The sequence below is a fragment of the Mangifera indica genome, chromosome 1 (genome assembly GCF_011075055.1).
Source record: "Mangifera indica cultivar Alphonso chromosome 1, CATAS_Mindica_2.1, whole genome shotgun sequence".
Lineage (NCBI taxonomy): Eukaryota > Viridiplantae > Streptophyta > Magnoliopsida > Sapindales > Anacardiaceae > Mangifera > Mangifera indica.
The window spans coordinates 27,224,952-27,244,912 of record NC_058137.1 but is presented as its reverse complement, the minus strand read 5'-3'; the positions used below and the strand labels follow the sequence as shown (position 1 = coordinate 27,244,912).

The 19,961-nt window shown below is 33.9% G+C and overlaps 3 protein-coding genes and 1 non-coding gene across 4 annotated transcripts; 2 read left to right on the top strand and 2 right to left on the bottom strand.

Moving 5' to 3' along the window:
• Window positions 1-1,443: 1,443 nt before the first annotated feature.
• LOC123193115 (disease resistance protein At4g27190-like) lies at window positions 1,444-2,631 on the bottom strand. The gene has a single exon (XM_044605924.1). The coding sequence runs from the start codon at window positions 2,629-2,631 to the stop codon at window positions 1,444-1,446; it is 1,188 nt and encodes a 395-aa protein (XP_044461859.1).
• A 4,065-nt stretch (window positions 2,632-6,696) lies between these two features.
• Window positions 6,697-6,798, bottom strand: LOC123196012. Its single transcript, XR_006497568.1, has one exon. It is a non-coding gene; the product is annotated as a U6 spliceosomal RNA (small nuclear RNA).
• Window positions 6,799-7,996: 1,198 nt separating this feature from the next.
• On the top strand, window positions 7,997-10,390 carry LOC123193199 (cytochrome P450 71D11-like). The gene is made up of 2 exons (XM_044606019.1): window positions 7,997-8,905; window positions 9,327-10,390. The coding sequence occupies exons 1-2, from the start codon at window positions 8,012-8,014 to the stop codon at window positions 9,936-9,938; spliced, it is 1,506 nt and encodes a 501-aa protein (XP_044461954.1). The 5' UTR covers window positions 7,997-8,011; the 3' UTR covers window positions 9,939-10,390.
• Window positions 10,391-15,584: 5,194 nt separating this feature from the next.
• LOC123193745 (cytochrome P450 71D11-like) lies at window positions 15,585-17,658 on the top strand. The gene is made up of 2 exons (XM_044606834.1): window positions 15,585-16,499; window positions 16,823-17,658. The coding sequence occupies exons 1-2, from the start codon at window positions 15,609-15,611 to the stop codon at window positions 17,432-17,434; spliced, it is 1,503 nt and encodes a 500-aa protein (XP_044462769.1). The 5' UTR covers window positions 15,585-15,608; the 3' UTR covers window positions 17,435-17,658.
• The last annotated feature ends 2,303 nt before the right edge of the window (window positions 17,659-19,961 follow it).

Sequence of the window (19,961 nt, the reverse complement as noted above, 5' to 3'; positions counted from 1 at the left end):
CAAAAACTAATTAATTATTCTGTACCGTTGCCGCTTGGCACTTCCTATTTATAAAAACGTTATCTTGGTGGAGATGAAGAAGGAATTTTGTATTGTATTTTTCATACGTAATAAATTTAAAACGGTTTTCCGATGTGCGGCCTGGCGCTGCTAGCCTACATACAAGAGTATGCTTTCATTTTGAAAAGCAGACACTTACAGATAAAACGTTTGTGATTGGTTGAAACAAAAATGCCATTACTCAGGTTTCGGTAGCTGCTATTAAAGGAAATATATTATTTTTATTTGTATATTATATTCCTTAATATTTGAGCTATACTATAACTGTATAAATTGGACAACTTTTCTTCAACGATAGACCAGCTTATTCTTTCAAGCTGGATTTGTTCTAGAGTTAAATTGTTATGTTGATGCAGATTGGGCCACCAACTTACATGATAGAAGATCTACCACAGGCTGTGTCTTTATCTTAGACCTAAACTTATTCAATGAAGCTCCATGCAACATATAGAGGTTGCTTCTTCTTCCACTAGGGTTTAATTCAGACCTCTCACTCAAACAACTATAGAAATTACTCATATCATATCACAAATATATTAATCCTATAAATGTAGAGATTGAAATTCATATTACATAAAACTAATTAGCTTGTATTAAAGTTTAATCTCCAACACGTGTATATCACACTCTTATGTTGTGTTTATTAGATATGAGACTCTCTTTCTTTTTATTTGAGTCTCTAACATCCCCACTCAAGTGCAACCATCATAGGTTGTTAGATCTACTGTTTGATTCAGCCGATTTTTGGTTGATTGTGTTGTCACTTGTATCCAAAAATATTTTAGGTTGTTAGACCGACCGTTTGACTCATGTTTAGATACCATATCGAAAATTTATTAGACATATTGTCACTTGTATCGAGAAACATTTTAGGCTGTTAGACCCACTGTTTGACTCGAGCTCTGATACTATGTTGGAATATATATTGGACCTATAAGTATGAAGATCAAAATTCATATTACACAAAACTAATTAGTTTGTGTTAAGGTCTAATCTACATTTTTATATACCACTCATTTTACTTAATTTTATCCCAACCAAAACTGGCAGAGCCAAACGACAAGTCTAACAGTGTATGGTGATTGCACTTGAGTCGAGGTGTCAGAGACTCAAATAAAAAGAAAGAGAGTCTCACATTTGAGTCTCACATTTAATAAAATTAAACAAAGTAAGTGGTATATAAGTATATGAATTGAATCTTAACACAAACCAATTTGTTTTATATTATATGAGTTTCATAATTTTCTTGCTCTTCTAGTAACCCTTCAGCCAACCAGCACCACACTAGTTCGTCTACTTCAATTGAAAAATCCTCGGGAAACAAAGAGCAGTATAGGAAACAGGATTTGATTTTCTTATCTTCCAAGGAATCATAACTCCATTTTACAGGCTTGTAGACGTTATCTTCAAGCCTTTGATACATGGCACTGATCTTCGCAACTCATTCAGAGCATGCTTCCATGGCTTGACCATTGTCTTTCCTCTCATGGCTGTTCCCATGGTTATGATAGCCAAAGGCAACCCCTTACATTCTTTAGAAATTGCCTCAGCGAATGGTTTGATGTAATCTGAACTGGCTACTTCAGCGGCATTTTGACTAAACAATTTCCAGGACTCTTCATCACCAAGAACATCCACTCTAACTTCAACATCAGTCTTCATGGCCCGACAAACATCTAAGTTTCTAGTTGTCAGTATGATCTTTGAACCTGCATGCTCTTCAGGCCGCGGAATACCCAAACAGTCCAAATCAATCGTCTCCCAAACGTCATCCAAGATGAGAAGAAAGTTGTTCTCCTTCAGAAGTCTTTTATATAGACGAATGCTTAGTTGCTGCTCACTTTCTTCCATTTTCACCACCAAATTCAATCTCTCAGCTATTTGCGCTTGAACTCGTTTTAGATCCAAAACCTTGGAGACTGTAGTCCACATCACCATGCGAGAAGGCTGCCTTGAGTCATCTTTCAGGAGACAATTATTCAGGTTCTTAACAAGAGTTGTCTTTCCAACTCCACCCATACCCCAGATGCCAATTCTCCGGACACCATCATCATCCAGAAGTTTCATAAGTTTGGCCAAATTTTTTGATGCTGTTGTTTGATCTTGGATTGAAGGTCCAGGGACAGGCTCTACACGCTTTGCAGCATAATTGTCGGTCAATAGACCATTGGGGAAACTTCCATCGACAATAAGCCTTTTCACCTTCTTGAGCGACCTTGCCACTTCCTCACCAAGTCTAATGCGCAGACTGCAACTACACAAACATCCACCGAGTCTCTTCTTGTTGGCTTCCATAACTTCTTTCATCATTTCCACTTCAAGTGTAAAATCTTCAACTTCTTTTAACCAATTTTGCACTTGAAGTGTTGGCAACTTTTCTTCTTTCTCAGCTAATGCGAGTTGACCCTTGATGTCTTCTCTAAGATCGACTAGATTCTTCCTCTCCTTTTCCAAAGCATCGATATTTGATTGGATTTTTGAGGTGTTGCGGATGGTGGGGTAGGTTGAGCTACAAAGAGAGCCGCAGGCTGGTACCAGAATGGAACTTATGATTGAAGCTGCTACTTCCATGGAGGAAGTTAGATGATCAAAGATATCAAATCTTAATAAAATTCAAAGGACTTAGTAGAGAAGCCACGAGCCAAGACTAGCCAAAGAAACCTGGATCCAGGATCTCAGCTCTCAAGCTTTATAATAATTTACAGATTTCTTGGCTCTCCTATCCGTGCAAATAAACCAACCGAACAAGATGTCAGAGACTTCGAAAATTTCTTCTTCAAAATTTGATGGTCAACTAAGGAAGCATGGAAATGAAAAATCCACAAGTTGACTTTCGTGGCTTAAAAGGGGCAGGGATGTCACTTAATTAGAAATCAGGCTTAAAGTATAAATTAAGAGGCAAAATTACCATACGGTTGAACAGGCAACCTCTTCACACTTTGTATAATTTTCACTTCAGATTCAATCTCTGTTATTTTACTTGAACACCCTTTTTAAAACTAGATCCTCGGACACAGTATCCCTCATTACCATGACAAATTGTTGAGTTGGCGAAGTATTTTTGAGATTTTTGTTCAAGTTTTACCAGGGTAGTCTAAGCCCCTCCTCGCATGCCCCAAACATTAGTCCTATGAACGTCATAATCATTCAACAGACTCATGACTTTGGCCAAATTTATTGATGTTGTTGTTTGTTTTCCAACTGATGGTCCGGGGTATACTCAACGTCTTTTGCCAAATAATTCACAAGTTCTGTTCTAGGCTTCTAGCAGTCACACCACTAACCTTCAAAAGCCTCTGTGTCTCCTTGAGCATTCTAGCGGTTTCTCTGCTGAGTTTGTATCTTGCACTGCAACCAAGTTAACATCCACAAAGCTGAAAAAACAGAAAACATAAATGATCTAATTTGGTGATTTCTGAAAACAAAATGATGTTTGAGAGGGATTAAGTTAAATACACTCCTGCTGTTTGGAAAAGTAACAGGTGATGGTAACTATGAAGTTCTTTGTATACACATTGTTCTACGTATGGAGTGAACAGGGAGCGTTTGTTTGTGATTAATTTCAACTTGTAATTGACAATAATAGTATTTCTTAATAGATACTTTTGTTGGACTATGTCCCATGAATGTAAGATACATCGAAAATAGTCAAACCGTAAAAAATTACTATGTTCCTTCTACGTTTCTACAGTTTTAATTTGCGTTCATTATATGTATTGTTTTGTTTTTGAAGACCAATTAAATTTCAACTCAACCTATGCTCAACATAAACCAAACAAACCAAACCTATTAACCTTCAATACTGATCTTGTATCACAAGGCTAATTTACATCTAAGTGCATAACTTGGCATTTCCTCATCATGTTTATTTTTTGGCAGAATAATCGGCGAGATTCAGACAATCATTTTTACTTGCTCATGAAAGTAAAAAGAAGCAGAAACTACATATCACCCACAAGAAAGAGATACTAGCCAACAGCTTGCAGGGACAAGCTATGAAGCTAGAGCAAGCAAAGCTGAAGCTAACTGGGCATAAAACTAGTCAGGTCACATCAGTCAGACGAAGATTGAAGTTTCCCTGAAGTTTGCTAGTTTGCAGCTTGATTAAAATTTGAAGGCTCTGGGACATGATCAACTATGCCAGTGGGGAAATTTCCAGCTGCTGTAAGTCTCTTTACCGCCTCAAGCATTATTGCCACTTCCTTACTGAATTTACACCGGTAACTGCAATTAAACAAACATCCACTGCGGCTTTCCTTGTAGGTCTCCATACTTGTTTGCTATGCCTCCAGCCGAAGCAGAAATTCTTTGACCTCTTCAAGCCACTCTTTCACTTGAGTTTTTGGAGGCTTCCCAGCTTTCTCTGCAGCTGCAAGTTGTTGATTGATGTTGTCTTTGAGATCAACCGGAGTCTTTGTCTCCTTTTCTAAAGCTTTTAGATTTGATTTGAAACGAAATGTGTCTCTGATATTAGAACAGATGGAGCAACAAGGATAAAGGGAGCAACAACAGTAGCATACAACTTCTGTAGCTAGATATACCGCTGCTTCCATGGCAGAAATTTGGTGAACAATAGACCAGTAGTTTAAGTTTTGAAGGTAAGAACAGAAGAAGTGAATGAAAGTATTAATATCCTATCAGGAAACAGATCTAAGGAGGACATTTCTTGTTGGATTTCAATACAATGACTCTGTGTTAAACCATGGCTTCCCAAACTGGTACTCACAAACTGATGAATATCCTTCTTTATAAGAATCTGTGCTGGTGTTGATATACTCCATATTTAATTTCTTAAGGTGGTTGTTTATGCATGATTTTCCTCTGAGGGCCACAATGAGAATGACAACCTTCAGAACCAAACAAAGAAAAAGAGAAATTTTTCGGTGGCAGTCCTTTTTTAAACTTTGACTTGTGCATGTAAGAAAGTCTTGATGATAAGAATGCAGACTTTCTGGAACAAGAGAAGCCAATCACTGGCTCTCATCCGTCTTCCGATCGAAGAAAGAGATTATGTAAGTTAAGCATTGTCAAAAGCAACACAAATGTCAATATCAGCTTCTTTGATGATGCCAAGAAACTGCATTTGCACTTCTCTAACTACTTGACACCTTCCAAGCCCCAATTCCAGTCCCTTACAAGATTTCTTCTCAAATGAATTCTCGTATGATAATTATTTTCATTGGCATCGACCAAAAAATCTGCAGGAGGCATTAATAAAAGCTTCAACAAGTAAGCTACATACACATGCTATATATGCTGGTGGAGAATTAGTTCTATTACTTTGTGCAGAATCAACCCTTTCATGGAAAAACTCTTCACTCATAATCATATCTTCCACTGAAATTTGCAACCAATTCGAGCAGCACTTTAGTTGACTCTTCTCAGTAGCATTCAAAAGCTGAAGAAACATGTATTCTCTTTTTATCATTTTCCATAATTTATGCATATTCATTCATGTTTTTTATGACACCATCTGGCTTCATATATGCAAGTTATTTAAATTTTCTTAGTATAAAAGACATTAACTGTTTTATATAAAATAAAAGGCCAAAAGACTTACTCCCACCTAAGGTTTAGGGCAAAGACAAACTCACATCCGTGGGGTTTCAAAAATCTAAATACCAGTGATTGCGGTTAGACTATTTAGTCAAATGTACGAGAACAGTATTGGAAAAGCAGCCAATTACACAATCCGCAACTAGAAGCATTACTTATACACAATACTTGTATATGTACATTCATAAAAAGCTTACTTACCTTGGAGTCACCAGCATATAATATGAAAGGAAATTATAATTCCTCCTAGAATGAAAATTTGCTGAGCATTTTTATTGGAGATTATACGAATTCCCACTCAGTACTAGACAAGACATCAAGAAATGATCATAAGGGAAGAAAGGGCGTGACTAATAGTGTCTTGTCTCCAAACACTTGTTTGAGTAACAATAAAAGAGATTTTATAACAAGACATTAGTTCAAATCTCTTTCAACGTTATTTCAAAATACAAAGACATGTCTCTCTCGTTCATTTAACTTTTTTTTTTCCTATCTTTTTCTTATGCATGTGTAATTTATTCTGGTTTAAACATATCTTTATTATTACATAGTTACAAGAAACATTATTATTCTAGTTAAAGGAATTACGTATACATAACCTTTAATATATACTAGCAATTCTAGATAAGCATATGCTCCATATAAAATACATATGCTCTGGAACTTTAAGTAACATTATTATTATTCTTTACAAACTGATATATTTAGATAATTTTAAATTAAAAATAAATTAGATAATTGAAAGAGATTACATATCAAAAGAAAAGGTTTAGTTTATACAGATGATAGTTTTTATATATAGTTTGTATATGTAACAATACACATAGATAAAAGCAAATAAGAAAATAAAAATGAAAACAAATAGATGACCTATCTAAATAAAGTTCAAAATTTGTTAAAACGGCATAGCATACACGCTAGTTTATTTTGAAGTTATTCAGATAAACTAAACAATTTATTGATTCTGCAAGTAACATGTAAATATGATCATAAATATACATAAGAATTAGGTAGATCATTTCAAGGTTCTTCTCAGAATTCTATATTTCCATTGGTTTTCTGCTATAATTTTTTTAAGTAAAAAATTTGGGCTGTTTTTCGATTTATATGTGTCATCCTTGTGAGGGGTCATACTAATATTCTCTGTATCATTTCAATTTTATCAGATGTCTCCGAAGAGACTTTCTGTAGTACAACCTCAACTGTGGGCCTCTTTTGCATAAGAAAAATATGTAAAAATCTAAATATTCAAATAGGATTTGGTTTTGAAAATTGCATTTTTTTGGTACAAATAATCCCACCCTAAAAAGAAGTGATTCTAAATTTTCTTTTCAATGCAAGACACTGATTGATCTGTTTATGTGCTAGTTGACTTATATGGAAATCTACTCATGGATATAATTTGAGAAAAATTCAACATTATCTAGATTATCTATGCACAACAAAATTATGAATAGCATTCTTGCTTCCATAATTTTGTCAAACGGTTCACTGATGGAAGTTGAAGGAAGAGACTCTTCAGCAATCACATTTTTCATAGTTTGCATTCAATCTGAACATTCTTTGGTTCAATAGTCTGACTCACAGTCGTTGGATTTCGGTTCTCAAGTTTGCTCATTGGCTTAGTGAGATGCAAGCTTATGGCTTGGTTCGAATGAAATATCAATAAATTATTAAAAGTTTTGTATTTGTATTTGCACCATTAAAACTTATTCATTGATTTTGAATATGAAAGATAATTGATAAATATAAATTATAAAGCTTAAATATAATTATTTAAAAATTAATGAGTTTAAATATAATTTTTTAAATTAAGCTTGAACCAATAAATCCTACCTAGAGCTCAACCCTATTATTTTATCAAGCCAAACTCAAGTCAAATACTATTTAACTCTATTAACTCAATTCTAGTCAACATTTGGAGGAATTTAATCATTATTTTCACCATGATTTTATTGAATAACATATTAATTTTTACTTTAGATTCTAGAAACAAGTACAAATCTCCTATCATATTATCTAGACAAGTAATGTTATACATTCAATTTTTATTTATATATAATGATATATTATGATATAATTAGATAATTAAAAATTAAAAATAAAATAACACTCAATCACATGATGATACGTCGTTATTTATATATAAAGTTATATATATTATTTATACACATAGTTTTATTGTATTTAAACATTATGAAGAATCCTCCCTTGATGGTCATCCTGACATAAGGGCACCTTTATGTTCTTTTCTTAGACCAGAGGGAACAATTAAACAGTAAAGCTTATTCTAGGGGGTACATGGTAAGAAGCCAATATGAGAAATGCATATATTCGTTCATTCAGAGCCAACGATGTTACAATCCACATACTCTTTCCTTTCCATCTTTCACATATGGAGTTTGCATGCCCCTCCTTGCCAATCCTTCTCAGCTTTCTTCTTTTCGTCTTCATGGTGATGAAAATAGGGAAAAGATTTAAAACCAACGATGGAACTTTAAATCTCCCTCCAGGGCCGTTGAAATTACCTTTTATTGGAAATCTTCACCAGCTTGTTGCTATGGGGTCTCTTCCTCATCGTGCACTAAGAGATTTGGCCAAGAAATATGGACCCTTTATGCACCTACAGCTGGGAGAACTTTCTACTATTGTTGTTTCTTCGCGGGAGTACGCTGAACAAGTGATGAAAACTCATGACGTCGTATTTGCTTCAAGGCCTTATAACGAAGCAATCAGTGTCATGACTTATCATCAAAGCGATATAGTCTTTTCACCATATGGCGATTACTGGAGAAAGGTAAAGAAAATCAGTAAGACGGAGCTTTTAAGCCCAATACAAGTCGAATCTTTCCGACCTTTGAGAGAAGAAGAGGCTTCTAATCTCATAAATTCGATTGCTTCAAAAGCAGGATCAGTGATCAACCTCACCGAGGTAATTTTCTCATCCACATATGGAGGCACTTCAAGGGCGGCTTTTGGCAAAAAATGCAAAGATAAAGAATCATTCAAATCCGTCATAAATGATGCTATAAAATTGCTAGGAGGTTTTGATGTAACGGATTTGTTTCCTTCCATCAAACTGCTCCAATATATTACTGGAATCAAGTCGAAAATCGAGAAACTGCATCAAGAAGCTGATAAAATAGTTGAAAACATTGTGAATGAACATAAGATGTCTGACAAGAGTGAAAGAGAGGCAGATTTGGTTGACGTTCTCCTGAAGTTTCAAGAGTATGGTGATGATCCTCAATTTTCTTTAACAGCTGAGAACATCAAAGCAATCATCTTTGTAAGTATTTTTCCTTCTTTTACCATGTTTATCTACCTCCTTAGATTTCATCAACGCATAAACTAAGCTCTCTCTAATATCTCATGAACATAAATTCTGTTAAAAAGTCTCAACAAACTGAGATGTCATCACCCAAAAACTATAAACGTGCACTAATTTGTGTTATATACTGATCAGTACAAGAGATCATATTGTCCCTGTGTCCTTATTTAGCTTAAAAAGTCAAATTTTGCATCTTAAGGTCCAATATTGCACTTCCTCTATTTTTTGTATTTGTTCCATGCTTGTTTTTCTTTAATTCTTCTTAAAATTAGTTGGTATCTGCGAGCCTTTAAAATTATTTAGAGAATGTTTGAAGTCACATAGACAGCTGAATTGACTCTTCTTATAACGCGTGGATTTTAACTTCCTTAATTTCCAGGACGTTTTTACTGCCGGTAGTGAGACATCTGCTACTGTAACAGATTGGGCATTCTGTGAACTGATAAAAAATTCAACGTTAATGAGAAAGGCACAAGCTGAGGTGAGGGAAGTGTTCAATACCAAAGGGAAGGTTGATGAAACGAGCATGAGTGAAACGAAGTTCTTGAAGCTAATAATAAAAGAGACTTTGAGATTACATTCTGCTGCTCCTTTGTTGATTCCAAGAGAATGTAGAGAACAGTGTGAGATTAATGGATTCAACATACCAGCCAAAACCAAAGTCATTGTTAACGCATGGGCCATCGGAAGGGATCCAAACTATTGGATTGAACCTGAGAGCTTTATTCCAGAGAGGTTCGTTGATAGTGCTATTGACTATAAGGGGACTAATTTTGAGTTAATTCCATTTGGCGCTGGGAGGAGGATTTGCCCTGGAATTTTATTTGGTCTGGCCAGTGTTGAGTTTCATTTGGCGAATTTGTTGTACCATTTTGATTGGAAACTTCCTGAGGGAATGAAAAATCAAGACCTGGATATGACAGAGTCCTCTGGTTTGACCGTAAGAAGAAAAGATGATTTATGCTTGATTCCCATTCCTTACCATCCATAAGTACCTATAGTGAAAGTAAAAAAATATATATATAGTTTTTGAAATAAAAACAGGGGTTTGAAAATGTTAAAAATAAAACACCGCCTCTCTCTACCTCTTATCCTATAGAATCTTCTTGCTCTACAAGTATTCAGGAATTTCTGCTACAAGATATCAACTCTCGTACAGCCATCCGAGAATCTAGAAGAATATTCAAAGTCAGCTGAGTAGCCAACGTCAGCAACCACAAATAAATACTATTGTCGCTCTTATGAAAGTGAGTGTAGAGGAGTGTTGGTTGGTGAGTATAAGTGGAGAATTATATCTCCAAGAGTGTGAAGTGGAGAACTATATCTGCAAGAGGGTGAGAAAATAATGTATATGATGACGTGAGCTTTAATGATAGATTTATAGTTGGTCAATATTGTACAAATATCTAAAAAATAAAAGACAAAAGGACTGTTTCCTATTAAGACTTGCTTAATCAAACATCTATTAATAAATTAATTATTATTAAAATTTTTAATTAGAGATAATGATAAAACTATTATTTTATTCTCAAATCCTAAAAAATTATGTTATTTTTCTTTTTTAGTTTAAAAAACAAACAATTTCTTATATGATTAAACTTTGAAAAACTGTATTTTCTCACAAGGTTTTTCTTTTCTTCTTTTTCAGTCAACTTCCTCTTCCCACCCATCTTCTTTGGCAAAGAAGTTCTTTCTTTGGTTGAAGAGCAGTCGCACTCAATCGATGATTTAACTTCACTCTCTTATTCATCTTCATCAAATCCATATCTCTGTTGAGAAGCTGAGATTTGTGCTCCTTGCCGCGTCATTGCTCTTTGTTGAGAATCTAAATCTCTTCGTCTAAACGACAACGCATTCAAACAAAAATTGTCTGGATTTCTAGACAAAATTCATCAATTTGTTGTCAGAGAGGTGAAAAGACTTCGATGACAATTATTTAGAGTAGATTTGACGATTGTCGGAGATAGAGATGGTGGTTGGAGAAGGGTAATAAGTCTTAGGGGTGAAATCTAAACTTTTAAAACTTTAAGAATGCAATGAAGTATTATTTTTTTAAAACCTGAGAAGAAAAATAATATTAATTTTGAAGGTTTTAAGATTTAGTAGTAAAATAACAATTTGACTCTTACCTCTAACTAAAAATTTTAACAATTGTTATCTTATGAATAGGTGTTTATATTTTTTATTTACTATGAATGTACTTTTAAAATTAGACTAAAACTTGGATGGATAATAGTTCTTTGGCTTTAATAAAATCCTTAATTTTGATGAAAGCTAAGGACAACATAACTTTATTTCAAGCATGTCTACGCTAATTGAAATTATTTATAAAAAAAAAAAAAAAATACTTTTCTTTTTGACGAATAATGCGAAAACAGATTCAACATTATTTAGTTCAATTGCGGTACATAATGTCTCACTTTAAGCAATGATTTGGTTGTCCTGACTCGTATCATCAGGCCAATGTTTAATTATGATAGCATTCTCTATAGGAAATTGAAGGGGGTGTGTTTTATTTTTATTTTTTTGTCCTTATAAAATTGTTATTTTGGAGAAAAAAAAAACTAATTTAATTTGCACTGATTAAAATATGTTTTATAAATATGTAAAAATAATATAATAATCTTTGTATCAATAAAACTCATGTAACATATTATATAACAACTAGTATATATACACATTAAAAAGCCTCTTGTTCTATTTATTTTTAAATTCATAGATTTCCAACGTTTTCTTGTTGGAATATATAAATTAAGCTTTTAAGCCTATATAAACGAAATTGCACATAATGTAAATTTTAAAAAAAAAATTTGAAAATTGTAAAAGTCAACCCCCCTGCAATGCAAATGTTGAATTTGCAATAGAAATCATTCTTGAATGTAAGGGCTTTCAAGTGATCCAAATTCACAAAATAAATGGCAAATGTGTATCAATTATCCATTCAACCCATGAAGCTATATATGAAATTGTAACATTCACCCCCCTCCTTACAAGACTTAATGTCTTCATTTATAACATTTTTGGTTCAATAGTTCGACTAACTATCAAGATATTATTCACTTTGAATAAACAGTCTATTATGACTTTACTTTTGAGTTTTATAACTTAAAAAAAGTTTTAACAGTTTAAAGAGCTTAGAAACTATTTAACCAATTAAATTTTTTCATCATTTAGAGATGAAATGTATACAAACAAACTCAACATCTCTCTCATGGTTTGTCAATGTGAGATTTGTTTAAGTGTCTCACAAAAATTCAATATATATGTCATAGCGTTAAGGATGTAATGGGAAGTTACGGACCACTAACTTTATTTAACAGCTCATTAAAATGTATATGTGAAATAAAGAGAAACTGACATTTCTTAAACGGATCTCTCATTTGAGCATTCTTTATGGTGTGAAGTAGCATAGTCCAAGAAAAAAAAAAGTATTTACGTGGTTGATAATGTAGTTTTCTGTTATAATTTAAAATTATAGTATATTACATAAAAAGGGAATAATTTCGGAAAATTAATTATAGGAAAATTAGTCTTCATGAAGAACTTACCTCATCTTTAACAAGAAGAAGCATTATGTAAGGCCCCATATAAACAATTCAAAACGTCAAATAAGCTAAGAATAATGGTAAAAACATTGAATATATATTTCTATAATTCATCAAAACTTCTAAATCAGGTCATTATTCATTATGGGCATTGTAGGCAAACTCGTACTGCCTTCAAAGTCAGCTAAGTAACCAACATATAAATAAAGACCAATGTTGCTCTTAGAAAATCGATTTGTAATAGTTGAATATTGATAATAAAATTACTGTTGTATAATTTCCACGAATAAACCCACCCTCTAATACATTAAACCCTGCTTTTCAATGAAGGAAGTGTTTGTTTTGAAGATATTTTTGTTTTTTTTGTTATTAAAATTTTTTTATTTTTGAGAAAAAAAAAAGTAATTCAAATTGCACTGATTAGAACATGATGTATTAATAAGTAATAATAAAATAATAATCTTTGTATCAAGAACACTCATGTAATAAAATATCAATTTGCATATATACATTCAAAAGCCTTGTCTCTATTTATTTCTAAATTCATTGATTCCCAATGCTTTCTCAGATAAATTGCCCATTTGAGCATTGTTTATGGTGTGAAGTAGCAGAGTTCAAGAAAAAAAATGTGACACCCCTAGGCAAATCCCACATCGGCAAGCTTGTGGCGAGTGAAGTGTTATATATGAGTAAGACCCTCATTACCAGGCAAGACGCGTTTTAAAGCCGTGCGGGCCGAAGGTTGCCCAAAGCGGACAATATCTTGCAGGGGGTTAAGGGCCCAAAGTGTTGGTATCAAAGCCCAGCCCAAGCCTCTGAAGGATGGTGGGGCAAACCTCAGCGAGGACGCTGAGTCCCGTAAAGGGGGGGTGTATGTGACACCCTTAGGCAAATCCCACATCAGCAAGCTTGTGGCGAGTGAATTGCTATATATAAGTAAGGCCCCCATTACCAGACAAGACGCGTTTTAAAGCCGTGCGGGCCGAAGGTTGCCCAAAGCGGACAATATCTTGCAGGGGGGTAAGGGCCCAAAGTGTTGGTATCAGAGCCCAGCCCAAGCCTCTGAAGGATGGTGGGGCAAACCTCAGCGAGGACGCTGAGTCCTGTAAGGGGGGGTGTATGTGACACCCCTAGGCAAATCCCACATCGGCAAGCTTGTGGCGAGTGAAGTGCTATATATGAGTAAGACCCCCATTACCAGGCAAGACGCGTTTTAAAGCCGTGCGGGCCGAAGGTTGCCCAAAGCGGACAATATCTTGCAGGGGGGTAAGGGCCCAAAGTGTTGGTATCAGAGCCCAGCCCAAGCCTCTGAAGGATGGTAGGGCAAACCTCAGCGAGGACGCTGAGTCCCGTACAAGGGGGGTGTATGTGACACCCCTAGGCAAATCCCACATCGGCAAGCTTGTGGCGAGTGAAGTGCTATATATGAGTAAGGCCCCCATTACCAGGCAAGACGCGTTCTTGGGCCAAGCCCTGACCAGGCCTTTGAGTCCAAGGAACAAAACCCCGAAAAGGCTGGGCCGTAAGGGGACAATATCTTGGCAGTTGAGTGAGGGCCCACTCGTTTCCCTACAAGACGCATTTTAAAGCCGTGCGGGCCGAAGGTTGCCCAAAGCGGACAATATCTTGCAAGGGGGTAAGGGCCCAAAGTGTAGTATTTAAAAAAAAAAAGAAAAAAAATAGATGCTACGAATATTAATTCGTAACATTTCTCCTTCGATGGATAGTACTTCTAGGGAGGGATGTTACAAAAAAATTATCCATCTGATTGATGATGCACACAGAACAGGAATATTTTGGGGAAAATAATTACAAGAAAGCATTATATAAATCCATATAAACAATTTAAAACATGAAATGAGCCAAGAATAATGGTAAAAAAAAAAAATGAATATAGATTCCCAGAACTTATTAAAACTTCTAAATCAAGTAATTATTTATTCAATAAAACTTTATATATCTATTTTAAATACACAAATAAGTATATATTTGATATTAAATTATTTTAAATTAAGAATTAAGTAGCATTTAATCACATAATAACATATATAAGTATGTACTCATTTGTATATTTAAAATATATATGCATAATATTTTCTTATTTATTGTGGGCATAGAGATCAATCTCATGTTTGAATCGTTCAAATTAAAACAGATAAAAAAGTAAAAGTTTTTATCATTACATTGCAATTAAAAAAAAATCCCTATTTAATATGAGAGACTTGTTACACTAACTATTGATCTTATCTAACTATTTTTTTTTTTTTGAATTATTTAATCGGAAGGAATATTTAGCCAAGGAAGATAATGAATCATTTGTGAAGTAATCTTGTTCTATAGTGGTTTTTATTTGTATGAAGGTGTCTCATTCATTATTTTGAAAAATATGTTTAAATAAAAGCTGATAAAATTGACCTTCTTGTTCATTCTACATTGTTTTTGGGTTAAGCAACAACTACTAGGTTTAAAATAATGGAACAAATAAAACACATATAAAAGACTTCAAAACAATATTTTATTAAGATATAGTCACTGGCCACAAATAACTCAAGAGACAAGAAGACAATTGATCATTAAGTTCTCAGGATGGATCCACCGATAACAGCCAGCACAAGAAGAGACCTTTTACAATAGTAGACTGTAAATCCTCACCGTTCTTATTTTATCTATGACAAAAGAATCGGATCATGTCACCTTCCCCGTCAATCCTTCTCAGCTTTCATATTTTACTGAAAAAAAAAAAGTCTAAAAAATATTTATTGTAAGGTAATCAGCCTTTAAAATAATTGAGTATGAAAGCGGTCCCAAATGGATTCAATGTTTGTTAGTTTGGTTATGTCGCTGCTATGTCATTGTTCTTATTAATTTGCCGGCACAAGATGGCAATCTCTTGAATCAAAGTACTTCTACTTGATGTAACAAGATTCCTATCATTATATTTGGCGTTTTGAAACCTGTTACAGTGTGTGGACTGTAATAACCTAGCCTGAGAAATCCCTCTCTAAATTTTTTTACGAAGTTCACACACACACACATATATATATATTTGCGCTACGTATTTCAGAGATAGTTACATAGTATAATCCTTACTCACTATTCTCTTTCATCTTTCACATATGGAGTTCATATTCCCCTCCTTGTCAATCCTTCTCAGCTTTCTTCTTTTCGTCTTCATGGTGATGAAGCTTAGCAAAAGATTTAAAACTAATGACGGATCTTTCAATCTCCCTCCAGGGCCACCGAAATTACCTTTTATTGGAAATCTTCACCAGCTTCTCGCTATGGGGTCTCTACCTCATCGTGCACTAAGAGATTTGGCCCAGAAATATGGACCCTTTATGCACCTACAGCTGGGAGAACTTTCTACTATTGTTGTTTCTTCCCCAGAGTATGCTGAACAAGTGATGAAAACTCATGACGCCATATTTGCTTCAAGGCCTTATAATGAAGCCGCAAGTATTATGACTTATGAATGTACTGATATAGCCTTTTCACCATATGGTGATTACTTGAGAAAGATAAGGAAAATTTGCACGTCGGAGCTTTTGAGCCCTAAACAAGTACAATCTTTTCGATTTTTAAGAGAAGAAGAGGTGTTTAATCTCGTAGATTCGATTGCTTCAAAAGCAGGATCAGTGATTAACCTCACTGAAGCAATTTTCTCATCATCATATGGTGTCACTTCAAGGGCAGCCTTTGGAAAAAATTGCAAGGATAAAGGGTCATTTATAGCGGTTATCAAAGAGTCTACGAAATTGCTAGCAGGTTTTAATATCCCCGATGTCTTTCCTTCCATCAAACTGCTCCAATCGATCAGTGGAGTCAAGTCAAAACTTGAGAAGATACATCAAGAAGCTGATAGAATACTTGAAAATATTGTCAATGAACATAAAATGCCATACAAGAGTGAAGGAGATAAAGATTTGGTTGATGTTCTGCTAAAGCTTCAAGAGCATAGTGATCCTCAATTTTCTTTAACTCCCAAGAACATTAAAGCAATAATTTTGGTAAGTACTTCTTATACGATAACATCCTCATAGTTCAATGCATGAACTAATCTCTCTATCATTTGGTCAACACAAATTCTATGAAACATTTACACTATCAAACATTTAAAATTTGTATAAATTGGATACTAATGATATACGTCATTATCTGATTGAATAATTTTAAATTAAAGATAAAACACATTACTATTGTTACCTAATTTGATATTCATTATAATTGCAAATTATCTTGATAGAGGTAGACTTTTCAAAATGAAATATAGGTCAAACTATAGGTAATCTATCATTCCATGTATAGAGCATGATTTAAACTTCCTTTACAGGATATTTTTAGTGCTGGAAGTGAAACATCGGCTACCGTAATTGATTGGGCATTTTGTGAGATGATAAAAAATCCAACACTGATGAGAAAAGCACAAACTGAGGTGAGGGATGTGTTTAATACAAAAGGGAAGGTTGATGAAACAGGCATTAGTGAAATGAAATTCTTGAAGCTAGTAATAAAAGAGACTCTGAGATTACATCCTCCCGCCCCGCTGTTAATTCCAAGGGAATGTGGAGAAAGCTGTGAGATCAATGGATTCAACGTGCCTGTCAAATCCAGAGTCATTGTTAATGCATGGGCCATCGGAAGGGATCCAAAATATTGGTCTGAACCTGAGAACTTTAATCCAGAGAGGTTTATTGATAGTGCTATTGACTTTAGGGGGACTCATTTCGAATTCATCCCATTTGGCGCTGGACGGAGGATATGCCCAGGAATTTCATTCGGCATGGCCAATGTTGAGCTTCCTCTAGCAATGTTGCTATACCATTTTGACTGGAAACTTCCTGGTGGAATGAAGAATCAAGATTTGGACATGACTGAGTCATTTGGTGTCAGCACAAAGAGAAAAGATGATTTATGTTTGATTCCCATTCCTTATCATTCATAGCCTCCGATGGAAGTATATGCAAATAAGAAATGCACTTTGATTGCTAGTTTTGCAGCTGGTCACTCGTCGTTCTGACAAGTTTCTTCAAAGAGAAGCTTCTCAGAAAGATTTCTATAAAAGTTATATAGTATGTGTTTCTGTACTTCTTCAATGGCAATGTAAGTCTTAACTTCTTTGTCTTTAAAATCTTAAAGATTATAGTTTCATCTCTTACAAATGCATAATCTGCTTGGCAGCCGATTTAAATTGTTCTCGAATTGCTGTGTTAAAACCTTCTGCCGACGGTGTAATTACTCTGATAACCGTTTTGAATCGTTCTTGATCTTTTCATTTCTCTCAGGAAGCTGCACTATGACACCATATGTAGATGAGGAAATTGTGTCTATGAAGTTAATCACTGATCCAGCATTTGAAGCAATAAAATTTGCTGGAAGTAAAGTCCATTTATCTTGAATAGTAGAAATTTCTCCAAGCTGGAGATGCATACATATATAGGGTCCATATTTCTTTGTCACAAAAATTGTCAGATTTACTGTTATCCACGTGTGGATAGATCTTTAATCTTTGCGCCATACCGACAGAATTGTTCTCTTCGTAAAGTGTGTATATATATAAAATATATATTTCTATTTATCCTAGTAAAAACCAAACACAGAAAGACGAAACAACTACATAATGTAAAATTTTCAATACGGTGCCTATAGGAATGGGAGCAGCTAAGATAAGAGATGCACGGTGAAGGAGTCCCGGTATTCTATAAATATATTGGGGACTGGAATCAAAATAAAATCCAACCGGTTTCTAAGAGACTTGGCAAAGATATGGGCCATTTATGCACCTTCATCTTGGAGAAAATTCCAATATTGTTTCTTCTCCAGAGTATGCTGAACAAGCGATGAAAATCCATGATGTTACATTTGCATCAAGGCCTTATAATTTAGGAGCAAGTATATATATTCTCTAGTGATTTTGTAGTTTTCACCCTATGGGGATTACTGGTGGAAACTAAGGAAAATTTGTACATTGAAGCTTTTGAGCACAAAATGAGTCCAATGATGCCGATGTTTAAGAGAAGAAGAGATGTCTAATATCATCAATTCGATCTTTAAAACATGTACAAATAAACTACATTCTCTAGAATCTACTTGCTCTACATGTATCCAGGAATTTCTGCTACAAGATGTCCAGTCTCGTATTACCATTCCAAGAAGCTGGAAGAATATTCAAAGTTGGCTAAGTAACCAATATAAGCAACTGTAAATAATGACCAAAGTCGCTCTTATGAAAGTGACTGTAGAGTGTTGGTGAGTGTTAATTGGAGAACTACATCTCCAAGAGTGAGAAAAAAAAAGTGTATATGATAACGTGAGCTTTGTTAATAGAATTGTAATTGTTGAATATTGATAATAAAATTATTGTTTTGTAATTACCACAAATAAGCTTATCCTCTAATAAATTAATCCCCAAATTTCAATTAAGGACAAAAATAGCATAATGTTATTTCAAACATGTTTACTTTAATTGAACTTATTGATAGAAAATAATTTTCGTTTTGAAAAATAATGAGAAAAGAGATTAAACATTGTTCAAGTTGAATTATGTTATACAATATCTCACCTTAAGTAATGGTTTAGTGATCCTAACTCTCATCATCAACTCAATTTTCAGAATAGTATTCTCTAGAGGAAGTTAAACGAAGTGTTTGTTGGGAACAAAACAATCAAACTAACAAGACCAAAATCAAAATTTCTCTTTCTTGATTAAATTATATGTCAACAAATAATTAATCAAAATATGATTTTATTACATTAAACAATAAAAAACAAATATAACAAAAAAGAAAACTATAATATGATGTAAAAACCTCTTTGATATGGAGAGTAAAACCACATGACATCACCCAAATAAATCAATCTACTATATCTAAAATAATAATATAATGTTTCAGTTTACGAATAAGTACACAACCCTTCAAAGCAACAAAATAAAGAAATAACATAACTGCAGAAAATTAGATAATATTACAACAAACTTGTAAGCCTATATCTTACGTTACGAGTATTAAAAACAAATTTCTACCATCCAAATGTGACAAGATACTATCAAAATCTGAGAGCAATCCAACAATAGATGAAAGATAAAAAGACGTTTTTTAAAAGTTATTTAAACTGAACTATAATATATAATCGGTCACGTTTTAACATAGATAACAATTACTTGAGAAACAAAATATAATCTTCACCATTCAAAATAGAGAACAATGAGTTTTCAACTAGAAATCAAAAAATCAAAGTGATGCAACAATGAGATTGAGAGAAAATAAAAGTATTTCACGGATGCTCACTAAAAAAATCAAGAAAATGTTTTTGTCTCCTCTTCTCTCTTTTTTATTTTAATTTTTGTGTATTATTTATGTGTTGTTTTATTATGTTGAACCTTATTTTACCCTAATTCATTAATATAATGGGTTGGGCCTTTTATATAAAATAAATTTGAGTTTTTTTTTTTTAATATAGCTAAGGACCCA

Bases quoted from the DNA above. Each gene is read 5' to 3' on its own strand.
- LOC123193115 (XM_044605924.1), bottom strand. From the start codon at position 2,631: ATGGAAGTAGCAGCTTCAATCATAAGTTCCATTCTGGTACCAGCCTGC.
- LOC123193199 (XM_044606019.1), top strand. From the start codon at position 8,012: ATGGAGTTTGCATGCCCCTCCTTGCCAATCCTTCTCAGCTTTCTTCTT. The intron at 8,906-9,326 runs GTAAGTATTTTT...CTTAATTTCCAG, and splicing joins ACATCAAAGCAATCATCTTT to GACGTTTTTACTGCCGGTAG.
- LOC123193745 (XM_044606834.1), top strand. From the start codon at position 15,609: ATGGAGTTCATATTCCCCTCCTTGTCAATCCTTCTCAGCTTTCTTCTT. The intron at 16,500-16,822 runs GTAAGTACTTCT...CTTCCTTTACAG, and splicing joins ACATTAAAGCAATAATTTTG to GATATTTTTAGTGCTGGAAG.